Below are 21,167 nucleotides of genomic sequence, written 5' to 3' on the forward strand. Positions count from 1 at the left end.
CGTACATCTGTCACTTTTCTGTTGTGCTAATATACGAGGAGCAGAAATATGAACTGCACCCGTCCCCAGAATAATTTACACAAAGGTGATTTTTAATTGAATTAAATTATACGACCACAACAAGATTTTTTTTTTCATACAAAGCTCAAGATTTATTACAAAGCGTTGAACACGATGACCTAAGACTACTGCACAGAAAACGGCGGAGACTGGCAAAGCCAGTGCAGATTTCGGGTGACGCCACTTAGTACGGGTCATTGAACGGATACATGGGGTGTCCAGCATCCCGGGCAACAGACTTTCCATCAACCTGCAAAAAAATAAAATAAAATCTGGTGTGATTCTAGATATATAGCAATGAATACTGCGAGAGGGACCGACTGAGACATTGGTCACTACAGGGCATGAAATGTCTGACCGGGCAGGGAAATTGGGGAATTGCATTATGAGCGAGTCCTAAATATAGGATTGTAGCTGTTATTTTCACATATTTTATAAATCTTAACATTTCCGCACAGCCACAAAGGTTTGTTGGACTCTCTGAAGCTGTAAAAGAAGTAATTCGGATGATATTGTGAAATTGTCCAATTTTCCAATATGATCACCAAAGGATCTCCAAAAAAACAGTTTCTATTACTCCAATAAATAAGATCATAAAAATGAAGGTGGCTCACAGCATTCCAATATTGGACAATTACAAAGGGCACATAGGCAAAAAAAAGGACGCACTGTCAAAAAAGTTCCAAGGAGTCCACTTGGAAAAAAAAATCAATAGAAGAAAGAGACAACGTTCAATTCAGGTGAAAAAAAACTTCATGGTTCCATTTATTCAGCCATAGATGCGATTTATGGCAGAATAAATGGAACATGTACGTTTTTTTTCAACTGACTTGGACTCGATCTCTTTCTTCCAATAAATAAGAGTCAGATCCTGAAAATAAGGGTGATACATACAGTAAGGCTGTGTGCACACAATGCGGATTTAGGGCGGATCCGCAGCGTTTTTTTCCACGTAGAAACGCTGCAGATCCGCAAAGTGATTTACAGTACAATGTAAATCAATAGGAAAAAAAAAATGCTGTGCTAATGGTGCGGAAAATTCCGCATGAAAAACGCTGCGGATCAAAAGAAGGAGCATGTCACTTCTTTTGTGCGGATCTGCAGCGATTCTGCACCCTTCCATTATAGAAATCCGCAGTGGTAAAAAATGCATGAAATCCGCAACAAAAACGCACAAAATCCGCATAAAAAAACCGCGTCAAATCTGCACCTGCGTTTTCTGCCAGAAGATGCAGATATGGTGCAGACAATTCTGCACCCCAATCCGCAACGTGTGCACATAGCCTAAATGTAGCAGAAGGGGTTGTGTGTCACTATAGTTGAGAAGAGCTTGTCATGATGCAGCCTGTTCTCCAAAGGACGGCAGGTAAAACCCCGGCAAAGTGCATAATCATAACTCCATTATTGGATTATGATTTAAAGACTAGGTGTAAGGGTATGTGCACACTTTCAATATTTGCAGCAGAAAAATCTTCTGCAAATCTGATGTGTTGGGATAAAAAAACGCAACATAAAATACTTGTCTCTTTTGCATGCCTTCTTATGCATTTTTCCCACTCATTAGTATGGGTAAAATCTGCAGCAAAAACACTGAAAGGATTGACATACTGTAGATTTGAGGGTATGTGCACACGTCAGGATTTCTAGCAGAAAGTTTCCTGACAAAAACTGGACATTTCTGCCAGAAATCCGCATGCGTTTTTTTTGCGGTTTTCATGCGTTCTTGAAGCGTTTTTTGAGCGTTTTTTTCCAAATGCATAGAATTGCGGGAAAAACGCGGAAAACCCGCAAAATTAATGAACATGCTGCTTTTTTTTACCGCAATGCGTTTTTTTTCGCGGAAAAAAACGCACCATGTGCACAAAACATGCAGAATGCATTCTAAATGATAGGATGCATAATGTATGCGTTTTTAATGAGTTTTTATAGCGAAAAAACCTGAACGTGTGCACATAGCCTAAATGTGCATCAAATCTGCAAGTGAAAAATAAGCAACGTGTGCATGAGACTGCAGGAATCTCACTTTGCTTGTACTAGGAAATCCTTCAGGTTTTGTGGCAAATCTGGGCAGAAAAAAAACATGATAAAAACGTAACGTGTGCACAGACCATAATGTCACCTCATTTCTCACACAGTGTCCCCCACAACCTGGCCATGATCTCAGCAGACTCACAGTGATTAGAGGAATGATGTATCTCCAGTTCTTGTTCAGGGCTCCGATCTGCTTCATCTCTTCTTCTGTCAGACTGAAATCAAAGACCTGGCCGGGAAACAAAATAAATAAAAATCACCATCCGCATTAATGTCCACCCATATCAGCCAGGCAGGATGTAGAGATCTATGTATCTCCATAAGTCTCCATCCCTTTAATGTTCTGACATAAGAAAGGTTAAATTAACCCAATGTATACAGTGCCCAAATCATGATCATCAGTGAAATGCCAGCGGCGATCCGACTCATATTGACCCACATAAACATATACACTGCTCAAAAAAATAAAGGGAACACTAAAATCCCACATCCTAGATATCACTGCATGAAATATTCCAGTTGAAAATTTTTATTCATTGCATAGTGGAATGTGTTCAGAACAATAAAACAAAACAATTATCAATGTAATTCAAAATGAATATCCCATGGAGGTCTGGATTTGGAATGATACTCAAAATCAAAGTGAAAAATCAAATTGCAGGCTGATCCAACTTCCAACAGTCGAAATGCCTCATGACAAGGAAAAGATGCTCAGTATTGTGTGTGGCCTCCACGTGCCTGTATGACCTCCCTACAATGCCTGGGCATGCTCCTGATGAGGCGGCGGATAGTCTGAGGGATCTCCTCCCAGACCTGGACTAAAGCATCCGCCAACTCCTGGACAGTCTGTGGTGCAACGTGACGTTGGTGGATGGAGCGAGACATGATGTCCCAGATGTGGTCAATCGGATTCAGGTCTGGGGAACGTGCGGGCCAGTCTATAGCTTCAATGCCTTCATCTTGCAGGAACTGCTGACACACTCCAGCCACATGAGGTCTGGCATTGTCCTGCATTAGGAGGAACCCAGGGCCAACCGCACCAGCATATGGTCTCACAAGGGGTCTGAGGATCTCATCTCGGTACCTAATGGCGGTCAGGCTACCTCTGGCGAGCACATGGAGGGCTGTGCGGCCCTCCAAAGAAATGCCACCCCACACCATTACTGACCCTCTGCCAAACCGGTCATGCTGAGGATGTTACAGGCAGCAGAACGCCCTCCACGACGTCTCCAGACTCTGTCACGTCTGTCACATGTGCTCAGTGTGAACCTGCTTTCATCTGTGAAGAGCACAGGGCACCAGTGGCGAATTTGCCAATCCTAGTGTTCTGTGGCAAATGCCAAGCGTCCTGCACAGTGTTGGGCTGTGAGCACAACCCCCATCTGTGGACGTCGGGCACTCAGACCATCCTCATGGAGTCGGTTTCTAACCGTTTGTCCAGACACATGCACATTTGTGACCTGCTGGAAGTCATTTTGCAGGGCTCTGGCAGAGCTCCTCCTGTTCCTCCTTGCACAAAGGCAGAGGTAGCGATCCTGCTGCTGGGTTGTTGCCTCCTTCGGCCCCCTCCACGCCTCCCGATGTACTGGCCTGTCTCCTGGTAGCGCCTCCAGCCTCTGGACACTACGCTGACAGACACAGAAAACCTTCTTGCCACAGCTCGCATTGATGTGCCATCCTGGATGAGCTGCATTACCTGAGCCACTTGTGTGGGTTGTAGAGTCCGTCTCATGCTACCACGAGTGTGAAAGCACAACCAACATTCAAAAGTGACCAAAACATCAGCCAGAAAGCATTGGTACTGAGATGTGGTCTGTGGTCCCCGCCTGCAGAACCACTCCTTTATTGAGGGTGTCTTGATAATTGCCAATAATTTCCATCTGTTGTCTATTCCATTTGCACAACAGCATGTGAAATTGATTGTCAATCAGTGTTGCTTCCTAAGTGGACAGTGTGATTTCACAGAAGTTTGATTTACTTGGAGTTATATTCTGTTGTTTAAGTGTTCCCTTTATTTTTTGAGCAGTGTGTTTGTTCCTGATTCTTCAGATGCTGTGAAACTAACTCCAATATGTTCTAATAGTGACATGACTTGCTGGGATTTGTAGTTTCACAGCCACTACAGAGACCTCCGAGTCATATACTGAATATAATATGCAGATGTGTGCTCACCTGAAAATTCTGAAGGATCCGGGAAGGGGTGACGCTTTTTGGGATGGTAACGACTCTCCTCTGCACCTGAAACCTGGAATATAAAGACGACCGCTATAGTAATTAAACATCTGTAGTTCACTACATCCCAGGGGATCAAATATCGACATGTTGATAAAAATCACATATATTTTGTGAATGTCCTAAACCAAATATCCATACAGGAGAAAAAAATATTTACCGCCTTGGCTAGGCAACTGGATGCAGGTATGGGACCCCAAAGTACAACGGCCAATAGCAATTATAGTATTAATAAGGACTATAGAGTGCCTTGTGAAAGTATTCGACCCCCTGGAACTTTTCAACCTTTTCCCACATATCATGCTTCAAGCATAAAGAAACCAAATGTAAGTTTTTGGTGAAGAACCAACAACAAGTGGAACACAATTGTGAAGTTGAACGAAATTCATTGGTTATTTTAAATTTTTGTGGAAATTCAAAAACTGAAAAGTGGGGCGTGCAATATTATTCGGCCCCTTTACTTTCAGTGCAGCATACTCACTCCAGAAGTTCATTGTGGATCTCTGAATGATCCAATGTTGTCCTAAATGCCTAATGATGATAAATATAATCCACCTGTGTGAAATCAAGCCTCCGTATAAATGCCCCTTCTCTTTGATAGTCTCAGGGTTCTGTTTGAAGCACAGAGAGCATCATGAAGACCAAGGAACACAACAGGCAGGTCCGTGATACTGTTGTGGAGAAGTTTAGAGCCGGATTTGGATATAAAATGATTTCCAAAACTTTAAACATCCCAAGGAACACTGTGCAAGCGATCATATTGAAAAGGAATGAAAGCACACCAACAGAAACAACATGGATCCCACACACTCCGTGCGTAGTTGTAAAAAGATGTCTAATTTTACCCATGTATGTGCAAGGACAGTAACGTATACTCCAAATGTTCATTAATCAAGAGAAGAGAAAAAGGAGTTCTATACGAATTTAATTGTAAAATCAATATTTTATTATAGAAAAATATAAAAACTAGTATTTGTACAAAAACACATATGAAAAAAACGAAAGGAGACCCTAGTACAAGAACATCCTCATCACAGGCACATAGCTGTATATAACACCATGGTATAGAGTTATAAATAAGTATCCCTATTTAGCACATGATAATGTGATCCAGTGCTGGTTCCCATATGGACAAGTGTCCACCATACAAAAAAACAAGTGAAGGAACCAAATAATGTATATCAGATGTAAGGTTTCTTACCCATGGTGAGGTGACAGGTGCCTGGGACTTTGGAGACCCCCTGACGCGCGTTTCGCGTTGCTTTCTCAAAGAGGGAAAGCAACGCGAAACGCGCGTCAGGGGGTCTCCAAAGTCCCAGGCACCTGTCACCTCACCATGGGTAAGAAACCTTAAATCTGATATACATTATTTGGTTCCTTCACTTGTTTTTTTGTATGGTGGACACTTGTCCATATGGGAACCAGCACTGGATCACATTATCATGTGCTAAATAGGGATACTTATTTATAACTCTATACCATGGTGATATATACAGCTATGTGCCTGTGATGAGGATGTTCTTGTACTAGGGTCTCCTTTCGTTTTTTTCATATGTGTTTTTGTACAAATACTAGTTTTTATATTTTTCTATAATAAAATATTGATTTTACAATTAAATTCATATTGAAAAGGAAGGAGCATCATACCACTGCAAATCTACCAAGACCCGGCCGTCCCTCTAAACTTTCATCTCAAACATGGAGAAGACTGATCAGAGATGCAGCCAAGAGGCCCATGATCACTTTGGATGAACTGCAGAGATCTACAGCTGAGTTGGGACAGTCTGTCCATAGGACAACAATCAGTCGTACACTGCAGAAATCTGGCCTTTATGGAAGAGTGGCAAGAAGAAAGCCATTTCTCAAAGATATCCATAACAAGTGTAGTTTAAAGTTTGCAACAAGCCACCTGGGAGACACCAAACATGTGGAAGAAGGTGCCAAACAACAATGCCAAATGATATGTTTGGCGTAAAGGTAACACAGCTCATCACCCTGAACACACCATCCCCACTGTCAAACATGGTGGTGGCAGCATCATGGTTTGGGCCTGCTTTTCTTCAGCAGGGACAAGTAAGATGGATAAAATCGATGGGGAGATGGATGGAGCCAAATACAGGACCATTCTTGAAGAAAACCTGTTGGAGTCTGCAAAAGACCAAGAGACTGGGACGGAGATTTGTCTTCCAACAAGACAATGATCCCAAACATAAAGCAAAATCTACAATGGAATGGTTCACAAATAAACGTATCCAGGTGTTAGAATGGCCAAGTCAGAGTCCAGACCTCAATCCAATCGAGAATCTGTGAAAAGAGCTGAAAACTGCTGTTCACAAACGATCTCCATCAAACCTCACTAAGCTCGAGCTGTTTGCCAAGGAGGAATGGGCAAGAATTTCAGTCTACAAAACTGATAGAGACATATACCAAGCGAATTGCAGCTGTAATCGCAGCAAAAGGTGGCGCAACAAAGTATTAAGTTATAGGGGCCGAATAATATTGCACGCCCCACTTTTCAGTTTTTGAATTTCCACAAAAATTTAAAATAACCAATACATTTTGTTCAACTTCACAATTGTGTTCCACTTGTTGTTGATTCTTCACCAAAAATTTACATTTGGTATCTTTATGTTTGAAGCAGGATATGTGGGAAAAGGTTGAAAAGTTCCAGGGAGCCGAATACTTTCGCAAGGCACTGTAGATGCACGGAGCTACAGGTAATGTTTCTTGTCCTCTTGTCATGTACCTGAGAAGGATCTGGGCCTCGGATTTGGAGTATTTCTTTGCCATCTCCAAGATGCAGGGCTCCTCCAGCAGAACCGGGTCCTCGGGTTTCCTCCAGCTGCGGTCAGGAGATCCGAGTGGACTGTAACCAGTGAAGACGAGACCGTTCTTGTGGCAGAACGCGATGAGCTCGTTCTGAGCCAGGTACGGGTGACACTCCACCTGTACACAAAAAAATTTTACTTGACGTTAAAGGTCACATACCAGACAAGGGGGCACGTGAGGCCTTACCACGTTTATACCTGCAGCACAGCCGGCTTCACAGCAGCGATGCTCAGGATGTCCTCAATCTGCCTCTTGTTGAAGTTGGACAGACCGATGGCCTTGGTCAGACCCTTCTCCACCAGCTTCTCCATGGCCTTCCATGTGTCTTTGTAGTCGGTGTTGTCATACTGCAGGGAGCCATCTGGGTTTTGTGGAAAGATATTATCTCCTCTCCTGTAGCAAAGGAAGTGATGATGTGGCTGAGGATCACTGCATTGTGCTACAAGTGCTGCAATACCTCTGATCTGTACAACAAGTACATTACCTCCAGACAATGCAGCCGACCTCACCACTGCCGCCATCCACAACCAGTCCATGCTCACCCCATATGTCTGTCTATCCTATACATCCTCTACTCCATCATGTAACCTAGACAATTAAGCCATCCTCTACTCCTAACTCATGCATCCCCACCCCCAACCTTTCCATTCTCCACCCCTTCTATACATCTATCTATAAATCCTACACATTCAGTTCATCTATCCATCCTCTACATTGCTCCATGTACCCTAGCCCATCATACCCTCTAACCTCCGTTCAACCATCACCCCCAGCCCATTGATCCACTCTTCACCCCTAGCCCATTAATTCCATCCTCAAACCCTATACCATTGATTCTTCCTTCACCCCTCGGCCATTGATCCATCCTCTACCCTAAGCCCGTTGATGCATCCTCCACCCAGAGCTCATTGATCTATCCTTCACCTCCAGCTCATGGATCCATCTTCCACCCCTATCCAAATGATTCTATCTTTGCCCATTGATTTATCCTTCACCTCAAGCCAAATGATCCCTCCTTCATCCCAGCCCATTGATCCCTTCTGCGCCCCAGACTATTGATCGCTCTTTTACCCGAACCCATTGATCCCTCCTTCGCCCCAACCCATTTATCCCTCCTTCGCCCAGCCCATTGATCCCTCCTTCGCCCCAGCCCATTGATCCCTCCTTCGTCCCAACCCATTGATCCCTCCTTCGCCCCCGTCCATTGATCCCTCCTTCGCCCTAGCCAATTGATCCATACTTGGCCTCAGCCCATTGATCCCTCCTTCGCCAAGCCCATTGATCCCTCCTTCGCCCCAGCCCATTGATCCCTCCTTCGTCCCAACCCATTGATCCCTCCTTCGCCCCCGTCCATTGATCCCTCCTTCGCCCTAGCCAATTGATCCATACTTGGCCTCAGCCCATTGATCCCTCCTTCGCCAAGCCCATTGATCCCTCCTTCGCCCAGCCCATTGATCCCTCCTTCACCCAGCCCATTGATCCCTCCTTTACCCCAGCCCATTGATCCCTCCTTCGCCCCAGCCCATTGATCCCTCCTTAGCCAAGCCCATTGATCCCTCCTTCGTGCCAACCCATTGATCCCTCCTTCGCCTCAACCCATTGATCCCTCCTTAGCCAAGCCCATTGATCCCTCCTTCGTGCCAACCCATTGATCCCTCCTTCGCCTCAACCCATTGATCCCTCCTTCACCTCAGCCCATTGATCCCTCCTTCACCCCAGCCCATTGATCCCTCCTTCGCCTCAGCCCATTAATCCCTCCTTTGCCTCAGCCCATTGATCCCTCCTTCGCCCAGTCCATTGATCCCTCCTTCACCCCAGCCCATTGATCCCTCCTTCGCCCAGCCCATTGATCCCTCCTTCGCCCAGCCCATTGATCCCTCCTTCGCCCCAGCCCATTGATCCCTCCTTCGCCCCAGCCCATTGATCCTGTTATGATCCTTAGTGGTTGAGGATCACAAATTACTCCGGCTAAGTAACATACATAGGACAAGCTCTAGGGAGGTGGCAAACTGGACTGACCGCAAATCTGAACCTATCCAAACACACTAGAAGTAGCCGGTGAACGTGCCTAAAAATCCTAGACGTCTCGAGCCAGCCTGAGGAACTAACTACCCCTAGAGAGAAAGAAAGACCTCTCTTGCCTCCAGAGAAATAATCCCCAAAGATACAGAAGCCCCCAACATATAATAACGGTGAGGTAAGAGGAAGGCACATACACAGGGGTGAAAACAGATTCAGCAAATGAGGCCCACTAATACTAGATGGCAGAAAATAGTAAAGGGGTCTGTGCGGTCAGTAAAAAACCCTTACAAAATATCCACACTGAGATTTCAAGAACCCCCGCACCAACTAACGGTGTGAGGGGAGAAACTCAGTCCCCTAGAGCAACCAGCAAGCGAGGAAATCACATTTTAGCGAGCTGGACTAAAAACATAATGAATGCTGATAATCAAAAAATGATCAAACAAAAACTTAGCTTGTCTTGGAGAGACTGGGAGCAAGGTAGTCACAAGAAATCTGAAGAGCACTGAATACATTGAGAGCAGGCAAGGAACTGAGTATCCAGGTGAGCTAAATAGGAAACCAACCAAGGATAACGAACCAGCTGATGCTGCCAACCTGCAGAAAGACAACACTACACAGTACCGCTTGTGACCACTAGAGGGAGCCCAAAAACAGAGTTCACAACATGATCCCTCCTTCGCCCAGCCCATTGATCCCTACTTCGCCCCAGCCCATTGATCCCTCCTTCGCCCCAGCCCATTGATCCCTCCTTCGCCCCAGCCCATTGATCCCTCCTTCGCCCCAGCCCATTGATTCCTCTTTTACCCCAGCCCATTGATCCCTCCTTCGCCCCAGCCCATTGATCCCTCCTTCGCCCAGCCCATTGATCCCTTCTTCGCCCCAGCCCATTGATCCCTTCTTTGCCTCAGCCCATTGATCCCTCCTTTGCCTTAGCCCATTGATCCCTTCTTCGCTTCCTCCATCTTCCACCTTTAGCCTATGTACTCACTTACTTGAATGCATAAGGCCAGTGCATGAGGTATAGGTCCAGATATTCAAGCTGCAGATCTTTCAGGGTCTTCTTCAAAGCTCCTTCTACATCTTCAGGGTGATGCTTGTTATTCCACAGCTTGGAGGTTACAAATATGTCTTCTCTTTTTAGGCCCTGCAAGCAATAGCCAGGACAATTATATTTTCTGGGTAACAAAAAATATCAGAGAACTGTAAGTCCCCAAATTTTACCTGATCAGAGCAGAGACTCATTTTTATGGCTTCTCCTACTTCTGTCTCATTTCCATACACAGAGGCGCAGTCTATGTGGCGATATCCAACTCCTAGTGCATATTTTACTGCATCTCTCACCTGTCAGCAGGAAAACAGCCATTAATACGCAGGAACATTTTGGTGGTTATCAGAAGGTCATAAACATAGACAAACACTGCAATGCTCTTGTGTAGATCTGTATGTGGTACATGGTGTGTATTCAACGGAAAGGATAATGCTGGACAGGAGTATTAGCAGCCAACATGTCCTCTGCAATGCCAGAGAGGGCTGCTGCTCCACATCACTGCAGTGATGTTATCTAGGGCACAACTTTACTACTGTGATGGCGGTTGGGGAGCACCAGTAATAAAAGACGTGATGCTTCTGGAGTTCAAAATGCAATGATGTAGTACATGTGTTTCTCCACCAGAGGGCGCCTGCATAATGACTAATCTCCAGAGCGGTCACTGATTTGGGGTCCCTATTATCACAACGGATCTAAGAAACATTATATAGAGAACATCCCATAGAAAAGGGACACTGGAACCCAACACAAAATAAAACACAGATCCGTGTAGTCATCAATCATATTCGTTTATTCTAAACATAAAATACACTTTTTTTCCTTCATTGAAAAACTTCAATGTGAATGTGATTCATCATCACCAACTGCAAGAGGATAAAAGACAATGAGAAAGACATTCTACAGAAAGCAATGGAATTGGTGGACTGAACAAAAAAAAAAAATAAATACTCCAGAATCATTGAAAGTTGCAGTTTACTGCTTTCTTGTTATGTCATATTTAATTCACCTCCAGAGCTGCAGTCAAAATTCTGCTAATTAAATACACGGAAGAACCACACAGCGCACTATAAGATAAAAGAGGGAAAATGTGCGTTCTAGGCTGACATGCACCAGTCTTCTGATCATCACCTCTACTGGCAAATCTGTGGGTAAGGCCGGAGTCACATTAACGCAGAATACGGGCGAGTGATATGTGAGAAAACAAGTGTTAATCTATGGGGCAGCTCACATCACCGTATTTTTTATCAGGCGTATTAGATATGAGTGTGAAATCGCAGAATTGTGTGATTGTACGCATATATTGTCCAAGACTCGCCAATGCAAGCCTATGGGTGTGAGAAGAACTCGGACACCACATGGAGCATCTGTGTAGCTTGTGACAAATACGCACACATTTTCCTCATTTCAGCCCAATAAGCCATTAAATTCAATGAGGAAAAGCAGTGAGAAAAGTAAAGCCACACGCATGTCATACAGATACATAGGAGCGAGAAAATTCGCACCATCACATTACACAAGGATGATGACCATACAGAGAAAACTTGTGCGACTCTCGGCAGGGAGACTCGGACCGATTTTCCATACATTAAGTGTGACTCCGGCCTAAGGAAGAAGCTCATGTAACGTATGAACACAGTGACTGCACCTGCAGAATAGTGATTGCAGCTCTGGGGTATAATACAGGATGTAACTCAGGATCAGTAATGTAATGTATGTACACAGTGACTGCACCAGCAGAATAGTGAGTGCAGCTCTGGAGTATAATACAGGATGTAACTCAGGATCAGTAATGTAATGTATGTACACAGTGACTACACCAGCAGAATAGTGAGTGCAGCTCTGGGGTATAATACAGGATGTAACTCAGGATCAGTAATGTAATGTATGTACATAGTGACTGCACCAGCAGAATAGTGAGTGCAGCTCTGGGGTATAATACAGGATGTAACTCAGGACCAGTAATGTAATGTATGTACACAGTGACTGCACCAGCAGAATAGTGAGTGCAGCTCTGGAGTATAATACAGGATGTAACTCAGGATCAGTAATGTAATGTATGTACACCGTGACTGCATCAGCAGAATAGTAACTGCAGCTCTGGAGTATAATACAGGATGTAACTCAGGATCAGTAATGTAATGTATGTACACCGTGACTGCACCAGCAGAATAGTGAGTGCAGCTCTGGGGTATAATACAGGATGTAACTCAGGACCAGTAATGTAATGTATGTACACAGTGACTGCACCAGCAGAATAGTGAGTGCAGCTCTGGAGTATAATACAGGATGTAACTCAGGATCAGTAATGTAATGTATGTACACCGTGACTGCATCAGCAGAATAGTAACTGCAGCTCTGGAGTATAATACAGGATGTAACTCAGGATTAGTGCAGGATCAGTAATGTAATGTATGTATACAGTGACTGCACCAGCAGAATAGTGAGTGCAGCTCTGGGGTATATTACAGGTTGTAAATCAAGATTAGTACAGGATAAGTAATATAATGTATGTACACAGTGACTGCACCAGCAGAATAGTGAATGCAGGTCTGGAGTATAATACAGGATGTAACTCAGGATTAATACAGGATAAGTAATGTAATGTATGTACACAATGACTGCACCAGCAGAATAGTGAGTGCAGCTCTGGGAAATAATACAGGATAAGTAATGTACAGTATGTACACAGTGACTACTGTTTATGGAGATTAATTTTGTATGTGATATGTAGGTGATAAATCAAAGTGTTAATGTTTTTTTATAAAAAAAAAAAAAGAATAAGTCCCACAGCTCATAAATGGCCACAGCTCATTCACTCTACAGAATGCAATGCAGAGTATGTTGTTTTTTTTTCATTTTGTGCCTCTATAACACTGACCCCGCCATTGTGATGAACAGATGCAGCCCGCCAGACCCTCAGCATCAGAAACACAGACATAATAAGGGGCTTCACTTCAGATCCTATTCATGCATTCCCCGCTCGCCATTGTGCGCCTCTCACCGGGATGATTGTGTCACCGATCTGTGCTCCCTATGTAGAGCCGACAGCTGCACTCACTGAATAAGGGCAGGAAACACTTTTCCTGAGATCAAAGCAAAAGACTGGAATAATCACCCAGCGCCAAAGTGAAAATACGATGAAAGCGACAATCACCTGGAAAGATTTCCTACAAGCTCACATACATTAGATCATGTATTATCCTCCTGGGGAGATCCACTGCTTTCTATGAGTCCAGAGAGGCAGATGATTTACAGATACACCCTAGTCTAATCCTTACCTGGCCAGGTGCGCTCTTCCAGGTGCCCAGTCCGATAATGGGTATCTTCTGGCCGGTGTGTAAGGTCTCATATATAACCGCTGACGCCATATTCACCTGGTACTGGAGAAAAAGGAGCAGAAACCAATATCAAGAAGACGATCATATCACGGAAAACTTAATACAGACTCCTGGGAAATCTTAGGTGAAAGGCAATATGGCCGCCATCTGCCTAAATATAAAGGTTGAGTGGTTGTAGAGATAGGATTAACTAAGACAGCTGAAGGTCCTGAGCCCCGGTATTTCTTGACCTGCACTGCGACAATGAGCAGTGCACAGAAAGGGTTAATAATGTCCGTTTTCCTCCTGAATACACATCACATGAGCGTCCAGACCTCACCCATCACTTCCCATTATACTAAATGGTGAGTCACACTACGCCCTGCGGCGCCCGCGGCCACTGTGTGGCACCGATGAATCAGGAGACGGTACCGAGCTGTGGTATGATGCCAAAGATTACGGCTTTAAAGGGACATTACAGCTGCACTGTTTACTCTTTTTTTTGCAGTTTAATACAACCTATTACTCCCTGTTATCAGCCATTTCATGTTGCAAAGCGGCAGATTGCAGAACAAGTGAATACAGCCTGTTGCTCCCTGTTATCAGCCATATCAGGTTGTGGAGAGGTTCAATCCAATGTTCTTCAGCGGGATGAGTGATAGAAAATGGAGCAATGTCCTTGCCCTATAATCAGTACTTTAGGGCTCGAGCAGACGACCGTATAGCTTGGATGAGTTCTATCTGTTGTTTTGACGCCTAATACTCGTCCCTATATTATTCTATGGAGCTGTTCACATGTCCGATGTTTTCCTCGGACTGACAAAAATTGCAGGATGCGCGATTCGCCTCCGACATTCAGATGGCACTCGCCTGTTCAACTCTATGGGTCCACAGAAAAAAAATCGGTCTGCACTCGGATGACATCTAAGTGCATACTGATTTTCACCAACTGATATTATACAGAAGTTGGAGAAACTTTTTTTTCTCTCCACCTCTGAAAAAAAATCAGATCACACTGTGATCAGCATACTCGGAACGATTTTACAGAGATGAGGACAAAGATTTGTGGGACCCTGCTCCGGCATCCACTTTGTTACTCCTTGGCAGCTGGACCGGGGCAGTGCACACATCCTTGGCTGGCACTCGAATGCTGGCATCCTGGGCGCTTCTTGCAAGGATTACTAGGCTGCCTCAGCAATGTGAAGACCTCGTCACTGGCCCTCACGTGACATCTTGATGTGCGTCTTGTCAGCCGCTCCTTTTATAACGATCCAGCACTATAAAAGGCATTGGGCTAAGTATGCTAGTGGCCCTTTAAAAAGTAAAATAAAATTAAATGGGCATCAGTGATGCAATCCTCCGGACTACACTTCCCATCATGCTCTAGCATCTGTCCTGGCGTGCTACAGTCCATTATTGCATAACAACCTTAAGGCCACAAGTTCCCAGTTTTTTTCCTCATTTCTGCTTCTTCCGTGCAAAATACTGAGTGCACACAAGTGCAGGAGGATTACATGAGGGGCTTGTATAACATGATGGGGAAGTGCACCAAATCAACCATTACATCTGTAGAGCTCATCCAGAAAACCCTACAGACTTTATCAATAAATCTTACAAAGTTAGAGGTGAAAGAAAACAGATTCTGTACAAATCTACAAAACCTTTCATCCCGATTCATGAATAGAATGCCAGAAACACAGTGAAGACTGACACTAGATGATATGTAATATGTGTATATGTCATTCAGGACATGTGGAAAGCTTGGTGAGGAGCCATACAGGCACAGTAACTGGGAAGGAGTGGAAGCTAGGGCTCAGAGCCAGCCCTCGCCTATTATAACAGGATGGCGTCACTATGGCACTGACTATACACAGATACAGGACCGGTCTTGCCTGGCACCGGCGGGTGAATGTCAGTAGAGGAGGGGCAGCGATGGCTGGGAGCGTCAGGTAATACCAGGTAACATAACCACCAAAAATCCAGCAGAGTCAGGACAAAGGACTGATCAGAGAGAAAACGCTGCCCGACGTGCCAGGCAAACATTGCCAGCATTGCCAGATGATGCCAAGCCCATCGGAGTAGGTGCAAATGCACATCCAAGTCTAAACCAGGACTGGATCCTAAACACAGAGAAATAATGGAAACATTTATGTTTTCTTTTCTCAAGAAAAATTCTGACCAAATCTGCAACGTGTGCATGAGGTCTGAGGGTCATCGTCCTGATCTCCTGTGCGGAAACGCAGGGAAATAAACATGATCAGGGCCTTCCTGTGCAGAGATTGGGGGAAGGGTGGTCCAGCATGAGGACCCTGGTCATAATGAGAGCCTTGGAGCCCGCACTCCTCCTGGTGCTCCCCTCTAGGCTTCTCCTGTCCATCATTCGCTTATTTCCAACTCATTAAAATTTCATATTGCACAAGATCCCAGAAAAGGGTGAAATAAGGCGAAAGTAGCAAGAATTCCCTACAGGAAAAAACAACATCCTGACCATTCGCCACATATTTACTTACACCAAGGTCCCTCAAACTTCCCTGGATACACCTGGAGAAGCACATCTGCAAAACTCTTCTTATTTACAGCCGGTATTATACTTCAGAGCTGAACTTACAATTCAGCAACCAAGCTGTGACAATGAAGGCAGGGGGAGCTAAGTTTTTCCTTACACTTTCCAGAATACAACTCACTAAAGGTAGCACAAAATACTGGGAGGTTAAAGCTCCGAAGTCTACAGAATAGTGAGTGCAGCTCTGGGGTATAATACAGGATGTAACACAGGATAAGTAATGTAATGTATGTACACAGTGACTGCACCAGCAGAATAGTGAGTGCAGCTCTGGGGTATAATACAGGATGTAACTCAGGAGCAGTAATGTAATGTATGTACACAGTGACTGCACCAGCAGAATAGTGAGTGCAGCTCTGGAGTATAATACAGGATGTAACTCGGGATCAGTAATGTAATGTATGTACACAGTGACTGCACCAGCAGAATAGTGAGTGCAGCTCTGGGGTATAATATAGGATGTAACTCAGGATGTAACTCAGGATCAATACAGGATCAGTAATGTAATGTATGTACACAGTGACTGCACCAGCAGAATATTGAACGCAGCTCTGGAGTATAATACAAGATGTAACTCAGGACCAGTAATGTAATGTACAGTATGTACACAGTGACTGCACCAGCAGAATAGTGAGTGCAGCTCTGGGGTATAATACAGGATGTAACTCAGGAGCAGTAATGTAATGTATGTACACAGTGACTGCACCAGCAGAATAGTGAGTGCAGCTCTGGAGTATAATACAGGATGTAACTCGGGATCAGTAATGTAATGTATGTACACAGTGACTGCACCAGCAGAATAGTGAGTGCAGCTCTGGGGTATAATACAATGTGTAACTCAGGATCAGTACAGGATAAGTAATGTAATGTATGTACACAGTGACTGCACCAGCAGAATAGTGAGTGCAGCTCTGGAGTATAATACAGGATGTAACTCAGGATCAGTAATGTAATGTATGTACACAGTGACTGCACCAGCAGAATAGTGAGTGCAGCTCTGGAGTATAATACAGGATGTAACTCAGGATCAGTAATGTAATGTATGTACACAGTGACTGCACCAGCAGAATAGCGAGTGCAGCTCTGGAGTATAATATAGGATGTAACTCAGGATGTAACTCAGGATCAATACAGGATCAGTAATGTAATGTATGTACACAGTGACTGCACCAGCAGAATATTGAACGCAGCTCTGGAGTATAATACAAGATGTAACTCAGGACCAGTAATGTAATGTACAGTATGTACACAGTGACTGCACCAGCAGAATAGTGAGTGCAGCTCTGGGGTATAATACAGGATGTAACGCAGGATCAGTGATGTAACATATGTACACAGTGACTGCAACAGCAGAATAGTGAGTGCAGCTCTGGAGTATAATACAGGATGTAACTCAGGATCAGTACAAGATACCGTAAGTAATGTAATGTATGTACACAGTGACTGCACCAGCAAAATAGTGAGTGCAGCTCTGGAGTATAATACAGGATGTAACTCAGGATCAGTGATGTAATGTATGTACACAGTGACTGCACCAGCAGAATAGTGAGTGCAGCTCTGGAGTATAATACAGGATGTAACTCAGGATCAGTAATGTACCGTATGTACACAGTGACTGTACCAGCAGAATAGTGAGTGCAGCTCTGGGGTATAATACAGGATGTAACTCTGGATCAGTAATGTAATGTATGTACACAGTGACTGTACCAGCAGAATAATGAGTGCAGCTCTGGGGTATAATACAGGATGTAACTCAGGATCAGTAATGTAATGTATATACACAGTGACTGCACCAGCAGAATAGTGAGTGCAGCTCTGGGGTATAATACAGGATGTAACTCAGGATCAGTAATGTAATGTATGTACACAGTGACTGCACCAGCAGAATAGTGAGTGCAGCTCTGGAGTATAATACAGGAGGTAACTCAGGATCAGTACATGATCAGTAATGTAATGTATGTACACAGTGACTGTACCAGCAGAATAATGAGTGCAGCTCTGGGGTATAATACAGGATGTAACTCAGGATCAGTAATGTAATGTATGTACACAGTGACTGCACCAGCAGAATAGTGAGTGCAGCTCTGGGGTATAATACAGGATGTAACTCAGGATCAGTACCTGTGCTCACAATTTACACTGTGACCACACATTCTTATGGTTACTGGCACTGCTAGTTTCACCTTTTGAGACCCATTACTGCTCATTACAATGAGGATGTCAGAGCCTTGCCGCCATTTTAATGATCTTGTAATTGCAGATGTAGAACTATTACGAGTTAATAATTGGACATTTACTTCTGGAGTCCAGGTATATGCTGACACATCACCATCTTCTTGTTCCACTGTCCTCACACAAGGACTTCTGTTGGTCTCGGACAAGTGATTTTCTGATAAACCTGCTGATCCGGATTTCTGCGCGGTGGACTCTCAACACCATCGCATAATTATTAACCTCTCCAAGCCCAGTCTCATCCCATGGGATGAAAATTGCAATGCTGGGAAAGAGGAAAATGTGCACAAGGGCACCAGATATCACTGAATACGGTTAGAAGGCAACCAGCAGATGAAAGCCACCAGTACCATCAGGTTACCAGAGGCAACGTCTCCGTCCTGTCAGATTGTCATGAGCACCATAACTATGACTAGGCTAATATGACCACTAGATTGCAATGATAACAATATGGAGATTACAGCTTTCCCTGATAATACCGCCGCAGTCTCTTCCACCCCAGGAGTCTCTATAAGTAGGTGTCATGGTTTTATGGAAACCATTAGGCCTCAAACATCACAGTTGCCATGTTGGCCATAGCAACCAATCACACTGCAGCTTTCATCTTTCCAGAGCAGAGTAAGCCATGAAAGCTAAGCTCTGATTGGTTGTTATACGTAACATGGCCTACTCTTTATCTCAACAGGCCAGATTACCACAGTTTGTACTATGAGGCTGTTAGTTCAGGTCATTGTGTCCCCCACTACTAAGAGAATATTGATACGAGTTATTATTGTGGCATTTGTTTTCACAGTTTTTTAGGTATTTACATGATCACCGCAAAACCAAGGCCGTTTTTACACAAATTACACTATTTTGCCTCAATTACGAAAATCACAGCAAAAAACAACAACATAAAAATGCCTCATGAGAATATATCCTAAAGGAAGAACAATTAGGCTATGTGCCCACGTTCCGGATTTTTAGCGTTTTTTCTGCGGAGGTTTTCCTCCACAAAACGCTTAAAAAATTCTTACATTAAGCATCCCATTATTTTAATGCATTCTGCAATTTTTGCGCACATGCCGCGTTGTTTTCCGCAAAAAAAAGCATCGCGGAAAAAAAAATGCAGCACGTTCATTAATTTTGCGGAAAATCTGCGGATTTGCTGCTATATTATTGTATTGGGTGGAAAAAAACGTGAAAAAAATGCGCAAAAAAAGCGAGCGGATTTCTTGCGAAAGGAGTCCAGTTTTGATCAGGAAAATTCTGCGAACATTATCAAAATACTGGTGACTGCAATAAGCTGATGTAAGACCCCCAACCCAATTGAAGAAGTGTGTCCCCTCCTGATGGGATATATACGGGAGGGGAGGAGAAGATCCCTGTCAATTATATGAGCCCCCCCCCAGATAATGTAGAGACATAACAGGTTATCAGGGCCCCCTCCAGAGCATTTGATACCCCCAAACCTAATATAAATTTATGAGTACCCTCTACAGAGTGTCAGATTCCCCCAAACTTAAATAAGAGGTTATCAGTGCCCCTCCAAAACACTGGTGACCTTCAAACTAATTAGGAGGTAATCAGTGCCCCCTCCAGAACACTAATGACCCCCAAACCTATTATAACTGATCAGTTCCCCCTCCAGGATACTAGAGACCACAAACCTAATTTATGAGATTATTAGTGCCCCCTCCAGAGCACCAGTGACCAAAGCTAATATAAGATTATCAGAGCCCCCTCCAGAACACTAGAGACCACCAAACCTAACTGTTATCAGAGCCCCCTCCAGTTGTAAAGAAATAACTATCCCACTCTCCAAAGTAACAAAGCAAGCGGAGCAGGAAGTGTCTGACGCCCCTCACCCGGCACACAGGTGGTCCCAAAACTGCACAGAACCGCGCCTCAGTTATACGGAGATGCCTGCTCTTCCAGGGGACCCCAAAACTTCATAAAAGAGCCCCCGTAAAAGAATAAATACCTGCCCCCTCCCCAGCTGTGAGCGCCGCCTCTTCTCAGGACACCATGCGCCCCTCATCCTGGAGCCTCCCCTGCACCCTTCCTTCCAGGACCCGGGCCCCTGCACCCTTCCTTCCAGGACCCGGGCCCCTGCACCCTTCCTTCCAGGACCCGGGCCCCTGCACCCTTCCTTCCAGGACCCGGGCCCCTGCACCCCACCCCCAAGACCCGGGCCCCTGCACTCACCGTCCGGGCACTGCAGCCCGGTGTTGCGCTCCCAGCACTCGGCCGTCACTGTGCCTGCTGCAAGGAGCCCGGAGATATGAGGGCACGGAGGGTGTGGAGACAGCAGGGGGAGGGAAAAAACGGCGCCCACATCCTGCACATAATATTAATCCCAAAATGTTACATTGTAACCAAGGCCGAGTAACCCCTGCCTGCCCGGCCAGCTCATCATCCCTTCCTGCAACAGCACCAGCTACTACCAGCTCCAGTATGTTAGGAGAACTACCTTGCCCAAGCACACTGTAAGGAATTACAAATCCCATCATGTTCTGGGCATGAGGAATTGAGTCCAGCCCTGGTCTGTCTGTAAGGAACTACAAGTCCCAGCATGTTTTAGGCTACGTTCACATTAGCGTTCTGCGCCGCAGCGTCGGGCGCTGCAGCGTCGCCGCATGCGTCATGCGCCCCTATATTTAACATGGGGGGCGCATGGACATGCGTTGCACTTGCATTTTGTGACGCATGCGTCACTGTGGTGCATGCGTCAGGGCGCAGAGGACGCAGCAAGTTGCAGTTTTTTCTGCGCCCAAAACCATGCAAAAGTGGACGCATGCGTCACAAAACGCTGCGTTGTGCATGCGTTTACATTTGCGTTGTGCGTTGC

At 44.8% G+C, this 21,167-nt stretch overlaps 1 protein-coding gene across 2 annotated transcripts; it reads right to left on the bottom strand.

Annotated features, from left to right (window-relative positions):
* Positions 1-125: 125 nt before the first annotated feature.
* On the bottom strand, positions 126-20,734 carry AKR1A1 (aldo-keto reductase family 1 member A1). Of its 2 annotated transcripts, none has more exons than XM_077277830.1 (9): positions 20,525-20,734; positions 13,504-13,605; positions 10,399-10,518; positions 10,170-10,321; positions 7,350-7,545; positions 7,070-7,269; positions 4,264-4,336; positions 2,234-2,320; positions 126-310 (listed from the first exon to the last, which is right to left on the bottom strand). In XM_077277830.1, the coding sequence occupies exons 2-9, from the start codon at positions 13,591-13,593 to the stop codon at positions 245-247; spliced, it is 984 nt and encodes a 327-aa protein (XP_077133945.1). In that variant the 5' UTR covers positions 13,594-13,605; positions 20,525-20,734; the 3' UTR covers positions 126-244. The 2 variants fall into 2 exon arrangements, with proteins under 2 accessions (XP_077133945.1, XP_077133944.1); XM_077277829.1 differs by lacking the exon at positions 20,525-20,734 and adding an exon at positions 20,301-20,387.
* Positions 20,735-21,167: the final 433 nt, after the last annotated feature.

Source organism: Ranitomeya variabilis, chromosome 8 (genome assembly GCF_051348905.1).
Source record: "Ranitomeya variabilis isolate aRanVar5 chromosome 8, aRanVar5.hap1, whole genome shotgun sequence".
Lineage (NCBI taxonomy): Eukaryota > Metazoa > Chordata > Amphibia > Anura > Dendrobatidae > Ranitomeya > Ranitomeya variabilis.